Source organism: Aquila chrysaetos, chromosome 14, assembly GCF_900496995.4.
Source record: "Aquila chrysaetos chrysaetos chromosome 14, bAquChr1.4, whole genome shotgun sequence".
Taxonomy (NCBI): domain Eukaryota; kingdom Metazoa; phylum Chordata; class Aves; order Accipitriformes; family Accipitridae; genus Aquila; species Aquila chrysaetos.
The window spans coordinates 19,325,371-19,347,543 of record NC_044017.1 but is presented as its reverse complement, the minus strand read 5'-3'; the positions used below and the strand labels follow the sequence as shown (position 1 = coordinate 19,347,543).

The window sequence follows — 22,173 nt, the reverse complement described above, 5'->3', positions numbered from 1 at the left end:
ATGCCATGTATACACTTACAGTGCTGTAGAAGTTTGAGTCAGAGGCAGATAGGATAAGATCTCACCTGGAAGAAACTGAGAATTAGAGCTTTTTCTTATTATTATTTACTGCTTCTGTAAGTTCTGTGTAAAGTGGCCTGTGAACTTGTTCAGCTTCTGCCACTGAAATGGCTTCAAAGGGTAATACTAGCATCTGTTTCCCAGAGGTGTGCTTGTTATTGATCAGCTCACAAAGAAGGTAATACTTTATCTCTGTCGTCTTCAATTGTTAAATTGAGTTCAGATTGTTCAAGAGATCCATGTGGAAACTTATTTCTGGCTTCCAATATATCATCCCATCACTGAAAAGCCAGATTCTGCAACATCAGTTTGGTCACAGTGAACAGAAGCCAAATGGTTATTAGTTGCTTCTGAATGGAATTGAAAACAATGTCTGCTTGCCCAGGAGCCTGCCAAATGAGTTTGCTTGCTGCATCTATATCTTACCAGATCTTTCTAAAGAGTATCTTTAGAATCCAGTTTCTCCTTATTGTATCACTGTTTATTTCCATCTTGACAGCTGAAATCTCTTTTCTGCCACCACTACATTCTAGTCAAAATTCTGTTGCAGCCTCATTCTCTTAGCCTGCTTTCCTAACCACAACTTTCCTCTTTTCCCCCCTACTTTGCAATTGTCGTGGTTTAACCCCAGCCAGCAACTAAGCACCACGCAGCCGCTCACTCACTCCCCCCCCGCCCAGTGGGATGGGGGAGAAAATCAGGAAAAGAAGTAAAACTCGTGGGTTGAGATAAGAACGGTTTAATAGAACAGAAAAGAAGAAACAAATAATGATAATGATAACACTAATAAAATGACAACAGCAATAATGAAAGGATTGGAATGTACAAATGATGCGCAGTGCAGTTGCTCACCACCCGCCGACCGACACCCAGCCAGTCCCCGAGCAGTGATTCCCCCCGCCCCCACTTCCCAGTTCCTATACTAGATGGGACATCACACGGTATGGAATACCCCGTTGGCCAGTTGGGGTCAGCTGCCCTGGCTGTGTCCTGTGCCAACTTCTTGTGCCCCTCCAGCCTTCTCGCTGGCTGGGCTTGAGAAGCTGAAAAATCCTGGACTTTAGACTAAACACTACTGAGCAACAACTGAAAACATCAGTGTGTTATCAAGATTCTTCGCATACTGAACTCAAAACATAGCACTGTACCAGCTACTAGGAAGACAATTAACTCTATCCCAGCTGAAACCAGGACTGTAATTCACCCAGTAATCGGCACCCCCAAACCAAAAGTGCTTCTTTTACCTACAAAATCCTTCAGCACTGAGCCCTAGCTAAATATACTGGTACTACGATACAACTTCACAGATACACACAGTAAAGCCCAAAGACACTCGTTTTGTCTCTCCAGTTTTAAAATGCCAAGTTTAACCTTTCCGTACCTCAGCTTCCCAACCTGCATGACAACATTTACTTGACAGAGAGGCCAATAAGCCAAATTAACTGTTTCAAAGTCCTCTGTACCTTGAAGTAGGAAAAATCTATAGAATTACAAAATAATTGGTTGCCTTGCAGTACAAACCAGTTTCAAGAAAGCAATTTGAAAAACTAAAGGAAGTATATTTTAAGAAGAGGATCTGTTCCAGCTCATCATTTCCAATTTTCCCTAAGACTGTCTGGCCTGTGTACCCATTCAAATTGAATGGGAAAGTTCTCCCTAAGTCCCGTTACTTTCTTTAACCCCAACAGCTTTTTGTTATTAAGACATATTATTTGCTCACTTTGCCTTTTATTTATTTATTGCTAGAAAACTGGTCTGAGAACAGATTGACAAAGTGGCTACAGCTTCCATTCTCATTATTTAAATGAACTAGATTGGCAGTAGAACAGGTGTTTTTTTTAACCTCTCTGTATTCACTTTCTGTATCTTCCTTCACATCATGCTGTTAGTGCAGCTCATTCTTCTGGCCTCCTGATATGGAAGATCGAAAAGCTGTGAATCCTTAAACATATCCCAGCAATTTCTATTCTAGATCTGATAACTGCTATTTATAGGATAAAACTTTGCTCCTTGCTAAACTGGATACAGAAAGTGTTACGCCTACAAGGGCATCATGTGTCTAAGTTTTGTAGTTCTAGAACCATAAAAACCCAAGGTTGGAAGGGACCTCTGAAGGTCACCTAGACTAACGTTCTTTAAACTGGGCAAAGTTAGATCAAGTTTCTCAGGGCCTTGCTCACCTCAGGTTTGAAAATCTCCAAAGGCGGAGATCCCAGAACTTCTCTGGAAAACTGTTCTAGTGCTTCATCACTCTCATTATGATTTTCCCCCCCTTATATCCAGTACGAGTTTCCTTTGCTGCAGCTGGTGTCTGTTTATATTCTTGTCCTTTTGCTGTATACAGCAAGATGAATCTGTCTCTGTCTTTATGATCCAAATTTAGAGGATCAGTTAACCAATTCACTGGACTATGACAACCATGACTTGAAGAAATCATGTTTATCCACAGATTATGTGCAAATTCTCCCAAATTGCATAGTAGTATTTGAGCTTCAGATGAACATTTGCAAAGCTTCCAAGTACTCTGGATGCCTAGATTTTTTTTTATTTCTAACTTCATTCCTTTTAAGAGCTTGCATTTCAGAAAGTTTCCTCTCCCTTTGGAAATGATGCTTTTTACAGAAGAGGCTTCTGCTTGAAATGGTGTGATATTGACAATGGTGGAACCATTGTCATTGATCAGGGTAAGCTCCTGCTCAGCAAAGGCACACTAATAAATTGCTCAGTATCTTGTGGATGAGTTAGCAGCTACAGAAGAAGTAAGTTTCACAGAACCCTTGAGCTAGGACATTTTATTTTGGGAAGCTTGGCCAACAAAACTAGAAGTACCTGTAATCAGCAGTCACGCTTGAAAATCTTGGCCGCCAGCTTTGTTTATTGCACAGTCTTGTGTCAAATAACATATAAACAAATAACAAATGAAGCAATTTTCAAGAATTTATAGCACCTTCAACAAATAAAGAGGTTTATCTTTCAGGTCAAAACCCAACCTTAAATATCTTTCCACAGAAAAAAAAAAAAAAATTCTTTATCAATTGAGTCTCTCAGTTCCTCAAGGATTTTCCTAAAACTTTAGGCATCTAGCTGCTGACTCCAAACTTCTTCAGGATGTGACTATAACCTACTCCTAGGTTATAGGCAAGATACTTTTAGGGCGGCCTCCTCTTGATTTTCACCCGAGCTTTGACAGAACTTAGTTTTACTGTAACAAGGAGCGCCGACATCTGACTAGCTATTGGCCCATCCAACCTCAGTCCTGTTAAATCCCAGCTGCTGTGAATGGATAAAACAGTGATTTATTAATGGAGATAGGGTGGAACTTATGTGAGTGCAGGTTCCTTCCTGCTGAAAGGAACTATTTCCTGCGCTGCTTAAAACCACACAGGTAGGTTGCTAGTCTGTTACTGTAGGGATCATTCAGTTCTGGGCGTGAGCTGGCCTGAGACATTAATGAGTTTACTTTTTCCCTGCTTTAACCGTGCCAAAGCTTATAGCAGGAGAGCTGGCTATGGCATAGCTGGGATGCTTACTAATGGAGACATGCGGGACATTTTAATGCAGATGGAAGGAGACTGTGATTGCCCTATATACAGCTAACCAAAATCCTAATCAACTAGCCAGCAACAACAACCTACTGGAACCCAAGAAGCCTGTCAGCCTCGCACTTGCAGTCCCCAGGCCACCTAGGGATAATGAAATGGGCTGGTCCAAGAAAGCTAATCTCTTCTGCTTTCTCAAACAAGCCTGCTCCCCAATGAAAGAAGCATTCACATAGTTATGGTTCAGAAAAGAAGGGAAGAGAAGGGATGGGAAGGTAAGCCAAGGCAAGGCCAGGCAAGTCAGGGTAATAAGGGAGAATATTCAGAATCAATCATACATCTCTGACTTTTGAAGTTTCTGTAAGCAAAAATATCTTACTTCTAGATTTGTTCTTAAATAACCATCTTTACCTGAAAAAAAAAAAAAAATCACCCTTTTTTTCCCCCTCACAATACCACTTAATGATATGCTAAGCCAGAGCTATTTCTCTCTCCAAATGCCTGTTTAAATGTTTAAATACTCGCTGTTTGTTAAAAAATGTGTTACGATACCAAAGTTTATCAAGTGAAGGAGATCTGAGACAAAACCGACGGGATTACCCCTGCATTTTTGTAGTTAGGGGAATAATATGTTTTTTTCCATCAATGTGTCCACTTTACATTATTCAGCACAAAGCTTTGTGAAATAAGAATCATGGGAATATCACAATATAAAGGAAAAAGGTACAAATAACAGCTTCATAAACTGAGAAATGTACATAAATAAATCATGTAGATGGGGGCAGTTTGCTTAGCTGGCAAGAAAAAAATATGGAAAATCTGCTTGTTAAACAATAACCACAGAGTGTGCTTTTATGATGTTTTTCACCACAGTAATTCATATTAGAGATAGAAGCAGTTGCATGTTAAATAAAATCATTCAGCATTGTTCTCCTCACATTACAAAGAGCTGACTTATGTTGTTTTTAGATGCCTCCCATTAGAAAGTAAATATTCCTCTGATGTTATACATTTCAGAAAATTTAATAATGATGAACTGTAAATAAAGTCGCAGGGAGATTTCAGACAGTTTTATTAGCAGATTGTTGAAAAGAAAAGAAAATTAAATACAATAACAGTAAACGTGGTTCTCACATTGAAACCAGGCTCAAATAACTAGGCTACCATAGAAAAATTTCCAATTCTTGCATTATGATGTAAAAACAGATTTTTGTACAGATTTTGTACAACAAAATTCGTAATAACCTTTTTTCATTTTTAGAAAACTTTAAATATATAGATAAAAATAGACAATTTTCATAGGTCCTACATGAAGATGAGTATGTTCTGTTCCAAGGGCTTGCATAGAGCGCAAATGTGGTTATAATATAGAACAACTAGACATTAATATCTTTAAGATTACAAAAGCATATAAACAATAACATGAGCACAACTTTTCTTCATAATCTATGCAAAAAAAAAAAAAAAATCCAAATCAAAACCCAAAAACAAAATACCAACCCAAAACCTGTATAACTAAAGAGGGGCAAAAAATTCAACTTACAGTAACATCTCATGGTCTGTAATATTTACACTGTTTTTAGCAAGATTCTTTCTAAACATCCAGCTTATAAATTGTTTCCCCCTTAATCCTTAACATTTCCATTTATGTACCAAGCCAAACACTGAGGCATTCCCAAAGGTCTTGAAAGTATATACTGTAAAACTACTAAACCTACTTACAGGTGACTCTATGCAAGGAGCAGAGCAATGGTAGATGCTACTACATATTTCAGTTGTAGGCTTTTAATTCTCTTTCAGATATGAATGATTCAAAAGCTTGCCACAAGTCCATCTAACTTTACAGCTGTTAACCCTTTAAAGACTGCATATGAAAAAACTGGAGTACAGAATCCCATATGTGTTCAAGCAACTATGAAAATTATGGAAGAATCATGGTTAGAAAGTAATGTCACTACAAAGTACTAGGTAACAATATTTAATGAAAAATATTGCTCAATATTTCTTTAAAAAAAATTACCGTGATGTGAACTTGTATATACATCTTTCTATTGTTAAAAAAGGATTGTGGTGGAGTAAATATGAACTGCACAAAATAAATGTGTACCAGTATTGCAAGGAAGACCTACAAACTATAGAAGCTCAGTGCTAGAGGTTACAAAACATTAGATTTTTTTTTTGACAAAATAATAATTAATATCCAATCAGAACTATTTTTAAAGAAATATTTAAGTTAGGCATCTTAGACATTTAAGGTTTTGATATGTTTCCATGTAATAAATAATATTTTATATGCATAAAACATTAGATGAAGAAAGCATAATCACAAAACTTACAGTAATAGCACTGATTCACAAAATCAGTCTTTAAAGGGGTAACCCAAAAGTACGCAAAGCAAAGAACATAACTTTTAGTAATGTAATAAGCACTGTGTTGCAGCTTACTTCCAGTTATCAGCACAAAGGTGAAAACACATATTGTAGCTTTCATAAAGACAGTGAAAGTAACACATAACCACCCATCCCTAAGACAAGGTGGGAGGGACAATAGACTTCAACTGTATCACTCAGTTCTACGTGGAATTGGACTGATACATCAAGTGTTTGTTAGGTTTTCTTTTTTTAGCAACATTGACGTAATATGACATTAACATATAAAAATATTTCTGGCATTTTGACTTGCTGCTCAGCCACAGTCCATTCTTAAAAGTGCACTAATCAGGGCACTAACCAGGGCTCAATATACAAATAAAAGTGGCTGATCCAGAATTCTGACTTGTTACCAGATGCTTAAGATCTCATTCAGTAATACTGTGACTCCAGGACAAATATTTACATGCCTGCATGCGTTAAAACTAGAAAGGTGTCGTTCTGACCAACAGGGTGACAAAACAATATTATCTAAAATTTTCATTTCCTAAACTCTAGATTTCTACTGCATACATAATACCTTCCTTGTGTGATTTGTGTTATATACTGTACATGTGACCAACAGTTTGATAAGAAGCAAAGTTTTTTATTTCATAAACCCCTGCCAGTTTACAATGAGAAATTATTACTCTTTTTATCGTATTTTTTTATTTTAGGAAAAGAGACTTTGTGAACAGTAAAACAGTTTGTTTACATTCAGCATTTCTTTTCACTTACACAAAATTCCATTTCACTTAATGTAGTCTAACATATATGTGTTGGTCTCTTGGAAAGCATGTGGAAAAAATGTCTTTAGAAGAAAACCCACGATCATAGTTTGAAAACTGAATGTATCAATTTTTTTTTCTTTTACCTTTTTTTTTTTTTCCTTTTTTTTTTTTTTTAATAAGAATCCTCTTATGCCCTCTAGAAGTTCATTTCTGAGCTGTCTTGCTGGTTTCGGTATGATATAACAGTCTGTAAGTGTACTTGGACACCGCTGGAAGGATCATTTGATGTGCTCAAATATAGAATCATCAGAGGAGGACAGAGTCTGCATTCCTTGAAAAAGGGAATACTCAGCCTTGTTCTGACCCGCCTGTAATTTTGGATACAATAGTCTGGCGCAGAGACGCAGATTTTCACTGTAAGAAGAGTGCTACTGTACATTTACAAACATTCTCTAGGTCTCCGGGTCGAGCCACAGGAGACAACCAAAGGAGGACACTCTTGCAGAATTCTTTACATTTTTGAAGAACATTGATAAATGAAGTTGAGGAAGTCGCCTTGAAAACGCTTTGTTTCCACAGAACTCCTTATGAGCCAATGTCTTACTGCAAAGTTCTTTACCGTAGCACAGGTATCTTCAGCAGGAAAAATTCAATACATGACAGTAGTTTTCAAATAAAGTCTTCCATCTAAAATATGAAAAACAAACATTTGCTTTATATATTTGTATCTGCAATGAATCGAAAAGAGGAAGAAACCCACAAGATTTAAAACCTCAGCGGAAGTAGTCCTCCCATAAATCTGTAAAATGCCACCTATGGTATTTTATGTTTAATATAAAAGAATAATAAAACCTGAACATCAACATTGCAATTTCATCTGACAGTGGTCAAATTAACTCTGTTAAAAATTACACGCACTTTGCAAGTTGTGAATACTGTAACACCTTCTAAAGCTTTAATACGTGCTGCACTCATATCAGTGCTAGAGCACTAGGAATGTAGGTGGAGCTTCTGTGCATGTGTTTTTACTGATATGCAAACTTAACTGAATAGTGCTGAACAGCAATTATTTCCTTCATGGTTGCAGAGCAAAAATCTTCTTGCATGCAATCGTTAGTACTCCCATCACTAAAGGCATAGCTCATACTTTCTGATTTAGCTATGTTGTTAAATATACCATGTAATGTAACCATTGTGCACATTTGTAGCTATTTATATAGAACCCAGTATAGGATATTTAATCGGTATCAGTGAAGTATAGCCTCCTTCCCCCATAAATGAGATTAACTGAACAATTACTATGTTAAAGATGTAAGCACGTCTCTCTCAACATTTTTTCCACCCAAGTGAGGAGCATATATTTAAGTGAGATATTTGTGATGGAGAGGGAACATAAGAAACAATAAGCTCACCTAGCTAGTAACTGTTGATCTAGAAAAACTTGAAGAGAACATTCTGCTGTAACATATTTCAACTAATTTACAAATATAATGCAATTTTTTCTTCACTGGAGACATGAACATCTTCTATGCACCTATTCTCATAGCAATACAAAGTTTTTGGGTTTGTTTTTTTTTTTTAAACAGGAAACAGACAGAAAAACTTCTTTGTTTTCTGACCTGTAGGATTGAAAGTGTTGCTCCCTTGTGAGTAAAGCATATCAATCCCCCACAGTGCACAATTACAAAACACTACTTATATTTTAGAACATAATGCATCTGGAAGTACAAGCTGTATCTCAGCTCTTGAAGTCCGCATGAAACCCTTCTTTGGGTCCAAGTGAAATCAGCAAACATTTATAAGATTTCAGAGGGTTTTGTTTCTGGTTTGGTTTTCTTAGTCTAACCTTTATACTCCAAATCAGTCTTTAAAATTCTTATTAGATATACAGGAAAGAAACTGTGTGAGATAAACCTATATAAATGAATGCTGAAATTTTTGAAATGCTTGGCTATGATTGAAACACGTGGCATCACTTCCACAAGCTTACCGTAACTGTTGAGAGAAAGAAGCATTTAACTTGAAAGCAGTTAAATGTACATCACATACGACTGTAAAATTCATCCCTTCTGCAAACCCCTTTCCAAATTCTATTATCTAGTTTCTATCAGAACTGCTGGGGAAAAAAGAAGACAGTAGAATTGCTCACTCTGTCGCAGTGATTCTTATCTAGTGTCCCTCTGGTTTTCCTTTTCCACCACTAGTTTTCTTTTGCAAGCTTCTGAGGTGTACCCCCTTTGGCCACTTTCTCCCACCTTTAGACTTTCCTGCCCCTTTTCCCTACTTTTTTACATTCCTAGCTTTTTTTGACAGAGTAGATGATAACTTTCCCACCAGTTAAGAGTGCTTCCACTCAGAACCATTTCCACATTCTCATTGCTCTTTACAGTCTTTGTGCACTGAAGAGAGATAAAAAGAAATTGAGTAAGGCCTTAACTTGAAGACTTTTTAGTCTTATTTGATGCATGAAGAGCAACCAAAATGCTTATGGGAATTCGGGAGAGAAAGAAGGAACTTCTGAAATGGAGCTTGGTAAAACTGAAGGCCTAGTAAACCATCTCAAAAGAAAACCTGTGCCAGCTATAGGATAGCCGGAGCTGCTGCTGGCTATAGTTGCATATAATTCTCCCAAACATATTGAATAAACACAATAGACATTTACAGCACTAAAGCTGTCCAGATACCTCTGTAGGAGAATTACTCTGCATATATACCAGCACTTTGGCTATCCTGAATGCACACTTGCTAATGAGTGCTATGCGTAATTCCCACACCTAAACATTAAGATAACCTACAGTCAGTAACTTGTATTTTATTTTACTATGTTAGGTCTCCATATACCTTTTAAAATAAAATATTTATTAAAACATATTCTCAATTAAAAATACAGCTGTAGAAAGCGGAATCCTTGTAGCAGCCAACAAAAGATGAACAATCTGCAGAGAACAGCAGTACATTTTCAAAAGTCAGCTTTATTTTACACTGCTTAAATCTGGCAGTGAAGTCAATAGGAGGTTTTTCACTTTTAATGGAAGACACTATCAGATCCTGTATTCTGTATCCACAGACAATGAATAATAATAGAAATGGGCAGCTTTACAAAGCATCTTCCTTACAAAGTAAGAGGATATTTGTTTATACAGCTTAAAAACATTTATGATGGATATATACAATAAGCATAAATCTTCCTGTTCCTCAAATAACTATATGATGGACCATTAAAAGTGCAATTAAATAATCTGTATTGATAATGGACTTAAAATGCCATATAAGAACTCAGCAGCTGATCTAATATAATTGCTAGGCTTATTATAAAACAGATACATTCTCTACTAACGTGTTTGACTAATTCCCCTAACATATGGGAAAACGCAGAAAGCATTAGATACATCAACTTTAAAATAAATCTTGCCATGTTATGATATAGATAAAGCAATTCCATGATTAAGTAATACTTAGTAAGAATTCAAAAGTTGCTAAGAATTCTAAAATGTTTCCTTTATTTTCAAGAATAGTCATGAAAGAATGAGGTGCAAAATGAATATCCTTTTCTTTAGAACCTATAGTGCCAACATGGAAAAAAAAATCACAGTATCTGTGGAACGGCCCGCCACCTTCTCAAATCATGAGTTTGGGAGAAGATGGAGAAATCATTTCTGTAGGCATTATACTTTTCTTCCCACATGCTCCTGTGTGTAGCTGAGAAGTTCACATAGCCACTCATGAAGAATGTACACCAGGCAAATAGCACTGCACTTCAGAAATATGAAGACTTCAAACCACGCTAGGAAAAACAGAGGTAACTCACAGCTCTGCAGAGGAATGATAACCTCGCATCATGCTGCGGTGACCAAACACAATACTCATATCTGATTGCTGTCCCCTTTCCTTTTCAGACTCCTATTCCCTTCTTCCTAACCATTTTTCTCTCAGTTCTCACTGTTCAGAGGTTCTTCCAAAATGACTAGAACTTCTCAATGTTGTTGTCAAAGCCACTGGAATCACTTCGCCTCTAGGTGTAGCCAGTGTTCCTATCTGAATACCATCAATTACCATTGACAGGCCTTCATGATTTCAAGGTTAAAATCATAAGCAAAACCTACAAATCATGAGGGTGACCAGTGATCAAAAAACCAAGCAAGCTCATCCTTTGCAACTTAATGTGAAAATGCCACTACTCCTAAACCACAAATCATGAGCTTGCCTCTGCTTCCTGCCTCCTGATCAGCTTTTATTTAACAATTATATATGCATGTTGCATTACTTTCTATTGTTAACAAATGCAGAATCTGTGTATCTGCATAAAACCAATTTTATGCAAAACAAATATGGAATATACTATTCATACAAACGTAGATATATGCACACAAACATATACTACACAAACACACACACATAGTGTTCTCTAAAAATGTTTACAACACTGGAGTATATTTTTAGACTACTGAAAACTTATGATCTGTGGTAAAGTTTCCCAAATTTACACACTGTTATATACAATATAAATACATAAAACTTTCACTCTTGGGAAATCAAGCAAAAACACAAACTGGGAAAATACTGCTAAATTTCTAAACAGAACTGTGCATGATTAGCAGATTGCTCTTTTGCAAATGGCAGTGTTCAGCAAGATCACACAAGCTCATGTTAGTAACTGAAACTGAAAATGCCACTACTCCTAAATCTCATTTGTTTTTGTCTGTGGACTGATATGACAGAAATTCCAGCTAGAGTGAGGGAGTGTTTTTTTAGATCAACCCTTTTTAATTAAGACTCATTTTGAGGTTTTTGAATGAACATGCCCAAATAGTTAAAAGGTCATAAATGTTATAAAAAACAAACAAATGGAACTGACGTAAAAGTTTGCAATGCTGAAACAAATCATATGTCTTGAAATGCATTCCCACAGAGATGTCAGCTGGAGAATGATTCACACTAGTGTTCTGTGGGCAGCTTGTGGTGAGTATCTCTATGGGCCCAACATTTTCTGAGATAAAAACGTAAACCCACGCAAACATAATTCCTATTAATATGCATCCTTGTAAAATGACAAAAATCTACAATGAAATGTTAAGTTTGGTCTTAGGTTGCAAACTAAATAAATCATCCATTAGATCGTAATGCATGTATTTCTGCCACTCAATGCAAGTCACACTGGGGTTGTTCGCGATCCAAACATAAGATATTCTAGTTTGTATTCTGAGAGCTGCTTTAAAAACAAACATAACAGTGATCATCATGACTTTTGTAGGAGCATACTGAAGTCTTTGGTTTATGAAAATCTGCAAATCAACATCAAAGGTGTGGTGTCACACTTGAATTCAGTCAATTGCTATCATAGAAAAGCCTGCTGAGGAAAACTCTCCTTAGTAATAGGATAAAGTGTTTCTTATAGTTAGGAGCTTTGGGGAAAAAAATGACCAACCAACTAAGAAGATATGGTAGCATGTCACAGAGAGCTAAGAAACCCACAGAGTCCCGATTAAAAAGAAAAAAAGGACAAAATAATGTATGAGAAAGAAAATGAATAAGATCAGAAATCTCAGTGGGAGCTTTGGAAAGTTCGGATGTCAAGGTTTGGACAATTTTTTATTAATTTATTATTAGTTGTTATTTTTTATGATCGTAATTTGTGAGCTGTAGAAGAGTAAATGCCAGCCCATGATCCAGGAACCCTTACATCAAAGCAGCCTCAATTTTAGTCACTAGAGTTCCTAACTACAGTTAATATAATTTTGTCAGATGTGCACAGGCCAGTGATATAAGCTGATCTTCACTCAAAATGGGTCTTAAGGTTATCTGAATGGTGTAGATCTATTAACCTCTTTGTGCTTTCAAAGTAAAGAACACCTACTTTAGGTTGATTTCTCTCTCGTTAGTAAGAAGAACACAACCGAACAAGTGAGGATGGGAACTTTATTCCCAACTCTGACTCCAAAATGATCTGTGATCTCACTTTTCTGTTCTTCTGTTTTCTCTTTTAAGCTTTCTCTCTTTCTTCCCCTTCTCTTTTTAGGTAACAAAGATTCCGTGCACTGATGGTTCCTCAGTCTGTTTTCTTGTCCTTAGCAAGGTACAGCACTGTTAGCCGAGATCTCTAAGGACTATGTTAGCACAAATAACAAAAAACCCACCACCAACAACAAAAAAGCCCACGTGCGCATACTTATTTAATTGAAAGTATAGGCTCTTGGCTCATAAAAATCCATTTGAAGTCCATCTCCATGGCTGGTGACAGAGCTGACCTAAGCTGGGAGTCCTCTTGTAAAATCACATGTTGCAACACAAAATCGCCAGGACTAGCCCATGTGCTCACTAAAGACAGCAGAGACTTGGTACTGCAATTCAGTATAGACACACTGTTGCCACACACTACAGCCATTAAAAACAACTAACTTCAGTTCTAGCAAGCTGAGGCAATTATGAAGCATTTCTGACTCTTTGTGCAAGAAAAGATGGCGTGGCCAGTACATGAAATCACTTGTAAGTTAGTGTAACACATATTTTGTAACTTAAGAATCATTACAGCTCTTTTCCTCAACATTTTGCAAGTTAGAATATTAGAGTAAAAAATATTATGATCCACCCCCAGTCCAACAGGTTAAAAGAAATAAAATATTTGTGACATTAAATGGGGCTACTTTTATCTAAATAAAAGAAAAGCTGCTCACTTGTGCTAAAGAACATAAAAAATTGCGTTTCCTGTTAGGAAGTAGCTTTATTGAAAATGGCAGCTATTTTCTCAGAAGTTATTTCCAGGCACCTGTAATCTAATGAGGTTTGTCCCTTTCAAAGAACAGTTGTACGTGCATGCCCGAATGCACACAACCTCTTCAGCCCAGAGCTGATAAAAGCATCTGCAAGCCATAGCTCAAGCACATTTAAATTATATAACTGGTTGGTTTATTTGTTTTAATAAGATGGGGCAAATGTGAATCACAGTGTACTTCTAACCTTTCATTCAACCTGATGTTTTAATCATTTGGAGGAAGAGAAACAAAACAAAAGAAAGGGATGGCAAACAAATGGTAATGATTCATGTGATATTTGATAAGACAGCCACGGGAAGTCAAAATAAAAGCAAGCATATTGTGACAGATGGAAGGGATCTTAGTCAAATTGTAACCCTTCTTTGAAAAACTTAAAGGAAGCAGCTAATTAAGGACAAAATATATTTTTGTATACTCTTCATACATTTTATTCAAAATTGAGACAAAAGAGGATTTATTTTCCACTGAAGCAGGAAGATAAAAATGGGAGTCTAACTTTTTAATCATGGGAAAATCATTTATGATGAGGTTGAGTCTTTTTCATAGTTTGCAGAGCGCGACTGAGAACATAAAGCCCGGCTTTTGTAAAATGCAGTCATGAAATCAACTGAACGTAACTTTCCATAATTTTCCTGACAAAATGCAAAACAACATGTTGTGAGGGGAAAAGACTCCTCCCAGTGTGCGAGGTTAATTAGAACACTGAAGTCTTACAACTTGACACTGAAAAGAAGGGACAGAGGGATCTATACTGCCCTGACATTGTTACTGAGAGCAAAAGTAGATCATGTATTGGGGAACATGGATGGATCCACTGCCCTCTTCCCGAGAAGAATTAGAGCGGAGTACAGGAGATGTAGGAAAGCAGGCTCAACTGTTGAGGCTTTGAAATTTGAGCAATTTGTTCTCTAAAAAAAAGTGCGTATCTATCCAGTTTTTATGCAAAGATGGGTGATTTCACACTGCATGTTCAATAAACTCATGCAAATATGAAGTATGTAAACATATTTGGCCAAACACTACCCTAGTTTGCCCTTTGTATAACACCAATAAATTAGTTTCAAATTTGCATATTGTTATTAATCATACACCTTTCATTTCTCTACTTAACATTCATGTACAAATATATTTGTGTTAATACTCAGTGCAAATATTCAGGAGACTGAGATGATCATGTCTTTCTTTTTAAAATAATAATTTATATTTAGGAGATTTTAATTCTACATCTGAGTTTCCAGACATAAAACTAAAACATGGATATGTAAAAAAGAGTGTCTAAACACCTTTTTTTGCAGTTATTTTAACTATTGAACTTTCAGGATCTTCTTTCAGTAATTTTATCATGTGTTTTAATCATGAATATATGTTTTCATTATATCATTGAATACTGCAGGAGCACGCTAAAGGTCAGCAATCTGGTCTTTAGTAAACTAACAAAGCGATGGACTACCTGAATATGTCACCTTCTATTATTTAAAGTTCATACAGAACACACAAAGCTTGCCATTTTGAGCACTGAAAAGATTGAACTGGCAAGGTGAGAAATTATTTGAAAGAAGTAAGATTAAAAAAAATCACACTGTCTTTTATTGCTCCTTTATGAACTTAGCAACCCTTTTTCTATTTGTATAAACAGAACAAAAGCATATCCAAAAAAAGACATCAGAACTAATTACTTACAAGCACTGAACCCGAGTCACTAAGGCATTGTATTGTGTCACTTCTGTTGGTAAAAAAAATTAAAATAATAAACAAAACCCAACAACAGATAAAAAACAAAACAAAACACCTTCAACTGAAGAATCATGTGGAAAAGTTATTAAAGGATGAAGTCACAGCTAAATACGATCAGCTTGTGAGCTTCCACAGCTCATTGTGTTCAGTGCTGTTTGTAACACGGTGTAGATAATTTTTGTGCTGAACAATCTGTCCTGCATTAAACAGTTTTAAATTCTGCAAAAAAGTGTGCTTTATTTGCTATCATGTTTTCAGAAACATAAACAACTTTTTTTTACTACCGTTTTAGCAAGCCAATCAACAAGCAACCTTGGATCTGATAGCATAAAATTGAGAAAGAGTTGAGTATTGGAATGTGGTTTCTGCCTGATACTTTCTTTTTTTTTTTCTTGTAAAGTCTTGATGGAAACAGAAATTACTATTCATCTTTTATTCTGATTGCTCTTCTTTCCACTTTTCTGAATTTTGCCTCCTTTTTTAGTGTTTTGCTCAAATGATCACTTTTTTACACTAAACATCATCACCAAAGTAATCTTACATACAAAATATCAATCATAAAGTTAATCTTCAAACAGGCTTAAAAAAATAAATATTTTCCTCTCTGGAGAGGAAAAAAATGGTCATAACATGAAATCTGAATAAAACACAATAGATCAGCATTTGTTGGAGCTTTCAGCAGTTTTTGCTTCTGAGTTGAGATCAAATTACAGAAAATATCTATGCAAAAGCATATACAAATTAGTCTTTCTTAAAAACTACACTCCATACACACACATACAGAAAAATACACACAGATCCTTTCCATCACTGAACTAGAAGCTAATAGTATTAGCATGATACATGTGTTTACAACTACAGATCACGTAATAAAGTGTGGATTAATAAAGATCTTTTATGAAAGTCTGAAAAAAGTAACATGGGTCATGATTTTTCTACTAGGAATAGCTGTGGCCAGGGTTAGTACTAGCAATCTATTGTTTCCATCACCAGACAGTGTGATGTTAATTTCCTTCAGCATACACAAATCGTTTATGAAGACAAGCTCTTCTAAAGTATTACCTTTTCTAGAGGTTTAGCTCACACTACTTTTTAAAATAGGAGAAGACTTATCTAATACCTACTGCTATGCAGAGCATCTCTCCAGATTCACAGAATCACAAACCTACCTCATTCTTCTCTACAAGCTACTTCTTTTCTAAACAAGTAATTTTCATTTGATGTAATACCCCAATAACTAAAAGGCAGACTAGTATTTTGTTGTTTTCAGATTAGACTTAAACCCCACAATTAATACAGGAGTATGATCTGGCTTTTCCTTAATCCCCGTTACTGAGATGTCATTTCAAATGCTGCAAAGGTTACTGGAAAATAGAGGCCATTTAAAGAAAGCATTTAGCTTTACTACTTACATTAACCTGCATACATCAATTCTGGAATGTGTGGAATCCTTTTCTAATATCAATATCACATTAACACCACATTTTTCTTTAATACCCAACCACCCTTGTTCTCATCTGTGTGCTAAAACAGAGTAAGAGCCCAATGCAAAACATGAAGAAATAGTCACATGCAGAACAGGAAGGAATGAGGCTGTAAAATAGATGGATTGCACGGTAGCAAGCTTATGGAAAATCTATTAAGGATGCATGGGATGTCAAAACATAGGCAATATAAGCTTGCTGCTTTTAGGTATTTTGTATGAAAGCAAGCTTATGGAAGACAATGGCACCTAGCAGTCAGCTCCAGAACAGGAGTCAAGGCGAACAGAAACTGAAACAGAAGTCATGCCCTAAGAAATGAGCAATGAATTGAAGTCACACATAATCCTTACTGCTACATAGAAATATGAATAGACCTTAACGAAGTTCCTGGGGCTTAGCATGAGTGACACAACTACAAAACTGGAAAAAAAAACCCAAAACCCAGCTCATGTTAAATTTGAGGAAGACTTCAAGCTGGAAGATGCATATGGGGTTTAACCTAGTAGTTAGCTATGAAGCAGTCCTTAAGCAAAACGCTTTTGTTCCTATAAGGAATGAAAAATACTAGCATTGTAAATTACATGGGAACTTTGTTTCTGTGACAAGTGCTAATGATGGCCCAGGCAGACTGTTTTTCAATTCATAATTCAAACTAGTTCCCCTAACGGACAGTAAGCTTCCATCTTGAGCATATCTTCATAGATGCATTTAAGTACTGTGGTGACAGGCCAACCTTTCCCATTCCCTCTCAGTGGTAACATAATTCCAGATAGGTACTTCAAAATTATTATTCTACCCTCCCAGGAAAAACTCAATTAGCCTCAGGGCCAGGTGGTTTGAATTTGGCACCACTCTGTGTCTTTGCCAATAGAGATTCTGCAGAAAAAACAGCATGTCATGACAGACTGTGTCCTGGATGCACCCCACTACAGAAATCCCAGAACATATGGAAGCAGCATGCTTTCCCAGAGAGAACTTAGCACCATGGTCCATCATCAAAAAGTAAGCAAGAGAAAAGAGAAGGGCTAAATTAAACCACAGAGCAGTCCTAAACAGTGACTCTGGGATCGAGTGACTACCTTGGAGTCAGAAGCAATGACCTGTGCAAAATATCTGAAGTGTAAAATTTTCTTGCTTGGAAGTGTGATTTTGTCAAGACAGAGGAAATGAAAAATGTTACTTCATGGTTGCTTTTTCTCTTTTTTTTCCCTAGCTTTCCACTTACACTGTTTATTTTCAATAGTAACATATTAATAGCGTTGTACAAGTCACTTGCAGGACCTCCCCTGGAACAGTGTTTAGGAAGTTGGTTACCCATGCTCAAGGTGAATTTAAACTGGAATAATTTCAGAACAGGCTACTAGTATAACACAAGGAACAGAGTCCACAACATGAAAAATAAAATAAATTTCTATGCTTACCCTAGAAAAGCAACGATTATTTCCTGTATATACATTAAATAGTAAAAAGAGACAGAAAACAGCTCTGTTTTCTATAGCAGGAACTCAGTTCTGGTGTAGCTTTCCAAGATGATAGATGTATTAAAATGGTCTTTAAGATGGTATTTGTGATATGATAGCCCACAAATGCAGATTTTAAAGTCCATCTAGTCCTATCCCTAATGCTATACCATTTTAGTAGGAAGAGAGGCAAGAACTGAGTATATCCTGAATATATTTACTGAATATCTGGTCTGGTAAAATAGACTTGGCTATGAAGTTAATTTTAGCTGGAAAATCTAAGAGAGTCATAGGTTTTACAAGAATACAGAAAAACCTACAGGGAAACCTTAGTTGTTAATTCCTAAAATTAGGACTCTTTTGTGCACTGAATGTTTAAGATCAAACTCTGGAACTATTGCCCATTTGGAACTAGAATAGAACTGATTTTTGCAAGTTTTAATAGTGTTTTAGCATTTCAATATTTTAGCATTGGGAACCAGATTGCTTGGGATGGCATAGTTACTGCAGTGATAGCAACTGTGATTGTCATAACAAATTTGATGATAAGGTTGAAAATGGAACTGATCCTCTAGTCAGTTATACCACTTTTATGATGCTTCCAGTATTTCCAGTGAAGCCAAGGAGTCTGATCCAACCACAATATTTTTATGTTCAATTCATCAATGTGCAAACATACTGTTCTCTCTTCAATGGCTAAGAGTGTATATCTTTGAGTCAGAGTGTAAAGCTAAAAATGAGAGCAAATTATTGCTGCTTCTTATTTTATGTTTGTATTCAATATAGCTTGATTACTTGAAAGGACTTGTAGCCAGCATATTGCGGTATGAAACAATATCATGAAAAATACATGTCTTTAATGCAAGGGTTGCACCGACAGTTTGTCACAGGCAAAATCTGCAGAATCAACAAAGAGACTAAATAAACAAGTCAAAACTTGAATTATCTAATATAGTATTGTGTATTTTTAACAATCTCTATTCTAATTTCATGCACATAAACCAGCACTGTAAATTTTTTTGGTCCTGACTTCATAACACTTTGCTTCCAAGGCCAGCTGTAGCACTTTGTGATCCATCCTTTCTAATGTCCATGACAAAACACACTATTATGCTATTGCTGCTTTTCCTAAGCTATTAGAGGCTGCATCACTTTTAAAAAATAAGGTTGACAAGAATATAATAGAAAAAATGTTCCTTTTACCATTACTGTTACACACTTTCTGTTTCTCAACTAGGAAAAACAAAATGACATCACATTATCGTTATATATGCTGCTGTCTCCCAGGATGTCCTTCAGGTGTTATGGAACCTTACAATGACCAAAATACTTCCTGTGAAGGGTTGAAAAGCTAAAGATTTCTTTTTAAAGCTAGCAGTCTATTCTATAGAATAGATTTTCCTCTTTACAAGCCAGCTGGCAGTTCACTGGAAGAATACTTAATATAGATATATGCTGACAGCAAATTTTAGCTATAGATGGAACGTGATGCTGGCTAAGTATTCCTTCCAAATGTGTTAATTTTAGTTCCACTTCCTTTATACTTACTTTTCTTACTTGATTTATTTCTTTTCTTTTTTGTCTTTCATAGGAACTTGAGATACTAATAGAGATGGGTCAAGTTCCAAATCAAATCCATGGGAAAGTTGACTGCTTGAATTATACAAAGCCTAAATTGTTTTATGTTATCATTCTTAATTATATCAATATAAAAATAACCACCACTAGAAAATGCTATTTTTAGAATTAAAATAGATTTGGCATAGTAATTGGTTGCTTTGCTGGTTTACAATAAGGCATTTATATGAATATTACAGACATACTAAGAATTTGTTTATCTTAAAACAAAATACAATATTTCCTATTTCTGAAGGACATAAAAACATGTTTTGTTCTTTTTTTTTCATCATACTGGCAAAGAGTACAGAAGTACAAAAGCTAAAATCTTTGGCCACTTTAAAATTAAACCATCAGACCCTCAGCTAGTTTAAATTAATATAGCTTTATTGATGGCAAGGGTATCTTTTTTTCTTTTTCTTTTTTTTTTTTAACTGACATAAGAGTAACAAAGCAATTGAGTTGGAGTGCTATTTTAGGAAGGTGGTTGCCTTAACTCTTAACACTGTTCAAAGTGCTGCCTGCCTGATACAATCTCACCATAGAGTTTTATTAACATTTTAAGTCTAACTGCTTGTTTGCCTCTTGAATATATTTAGTCAATGTTGAACTCTCATTCTTTTTAACAGGACTTCTGACCCCACAGTTAGTTTAGGATTATAAAAGGGAGACTGTCACCTATTACACCAAAATGCTGCCACTCAGTAATATACCACTTTTGATCTGACACAGGATAATTGAGGTAAGTCAGTCCATTAAATTTTTCTCATATGAAAATCCAGGCAGGCTGCCTTTACACAAAATTATGGCTATCAACTATTTCCTTACTAAATCCCATAAAATATTTTTCCATCTATTTCTCTGTACCAGATTTGAAACTAACTATAATTTGTTGATAATAGTTGTAAATTGCTACATCTTGCATCGCCTCTCTTTGCCACTTTTTAATGCCTGGGATTCTGATCAGTCACCCAAGAAAATATAAAAGCAGAAGTTAATAACATAAGTGAACTTCTATTGTGCCTTTCATCCAAGATCCAGAATGCTTTACAAACATTAATTAAGTTTCACAACACCCTTGTGAGATACCAAAGCATTGGTGCTGCCATCAAGAAATCAGAAGACTGCATAAAGATTTGGTTCTGGCTTAAGGCATTGGTTAAAAATGCACTGAAGCATGCTAAATGAACTATTCCTTTACCGTATCATTCAATAGCAAAACATCAGACCTAAAGCCTATAAGCAACCCAAACAAATGCTACCATTTTAATGGTGCAATGGATACTCTCCATTTGATTCTTTGCTTGCTGCAAAATGTGAAATGAGCAAAGACAGTGACTTCTTAGCATATACTTCTTGTGAGTGTGTCACATGCTACATTTATCCTTTGCAATTAGACTGTCCTGGAGTATAATTACAACCCCTGATATAAAATGGATTTATTGTATGGAAAAAAAATTTCCATAAACACCAAAACCAAAACAAACAAACAAAAAACAGCCCCCCCCCCCCCCCCACCCCCCAAAGAAATTACTTTCTCACCTCCAGAAACTGAATTCAGGTTTTCTGGAATGTGACTGAGTTTACTAAATTTGTTTGTAGAGGTTTACCCCAGGGTACTCTAGTTATGCTCCTTCCATAGACAAAGGAGAAATACAGACACCTACATTATGAAGTGATGAACTGTACTGTAGGTGTTTCTCTCTACTCCCTCCACAGAGGGTCGAGGATGACAAGCACAGATGTAGATGTCTACATGGTAGACTTCTGCGCTTCATCAGGTTAATTCCAGCCCATGTCTTGCTTGCAAGCAAAACTACGTTTAAATGGCGAAACATTTACTAGTTGTCCATTACAAATTAGTAACGATATAGTACAGTTAGAGTAAAATACTGCAACTGTATTAGTAATACGATACCATTTTCCCTTCTAGAGTTCTGTGATACTTTAACTACCTCTGTTTCTGCCTCTCTATTTATGTCCACTTTTGTTCTTATTTCAGAGTTTTTGGAATGCTTCTTTAGACTGTTGTTTCATGCCTTGTGCCTCCCATGGTAGCATCCAATTGAAATAAACGCTGCAAGGCTTCAGGATTAATGCAGAATTCAAGTTATCCTTTCTACATTTGAGGGTCATGCTTTATGCAACTTTCAAAACTGTACAGTATGGAAACATTACAGAATTATACCAAGCAGAAAAGGAATTGTCAGGCATGGATATTTTTCCAGAAGTGATGCACAATTACTCATTTCCAACATCAGTAGTTACAAGAAGTGACTGAAATGCAGCTGCTTGTAGTGTGTTTACTGTCACAAGTGATGTTGGAATTCTGAGGCAAGCAAAAAGGAAAATACACAACAGATGAGATTC

At 36.0% G+C, this 22,173-nt stretch overlaps 1 protein-coding gene across 6 annotated transcripts in view; it reads right to left on the bottom strand.

Moving 5' to 3' along the window:
• Positions 1 to 4,654: 4,654 nt before the first annotated feature.
• DACH1 (dachshund family transcription factor 1) overlaps positions 4,655 to 22,173 on the bottom strand; it is a 366,735-nt gene continuing 349,216 nt past the window's right edge. For 4 of the 6 annotated variants that reach the window (XM_030036529.1, XM_030036531.2, XM_030036533.1 and 1 more), the window contains one exon: positions 4,655 to 7,425. In XM_030036529.1, coding sequence (XP_029892389.1) covers positions 7,388 to 7,425 — 38 coding nt within the window. In that variant the 3' untranslated portion in view covers positions 4,655 to 7,387. The remainder of the gene's footprint in view (positions 7,426 to 22,173) is intronic. The other 2 variants (XM_030036532.2, XM_030036535.2) reach the window with 1 other exon arrangement.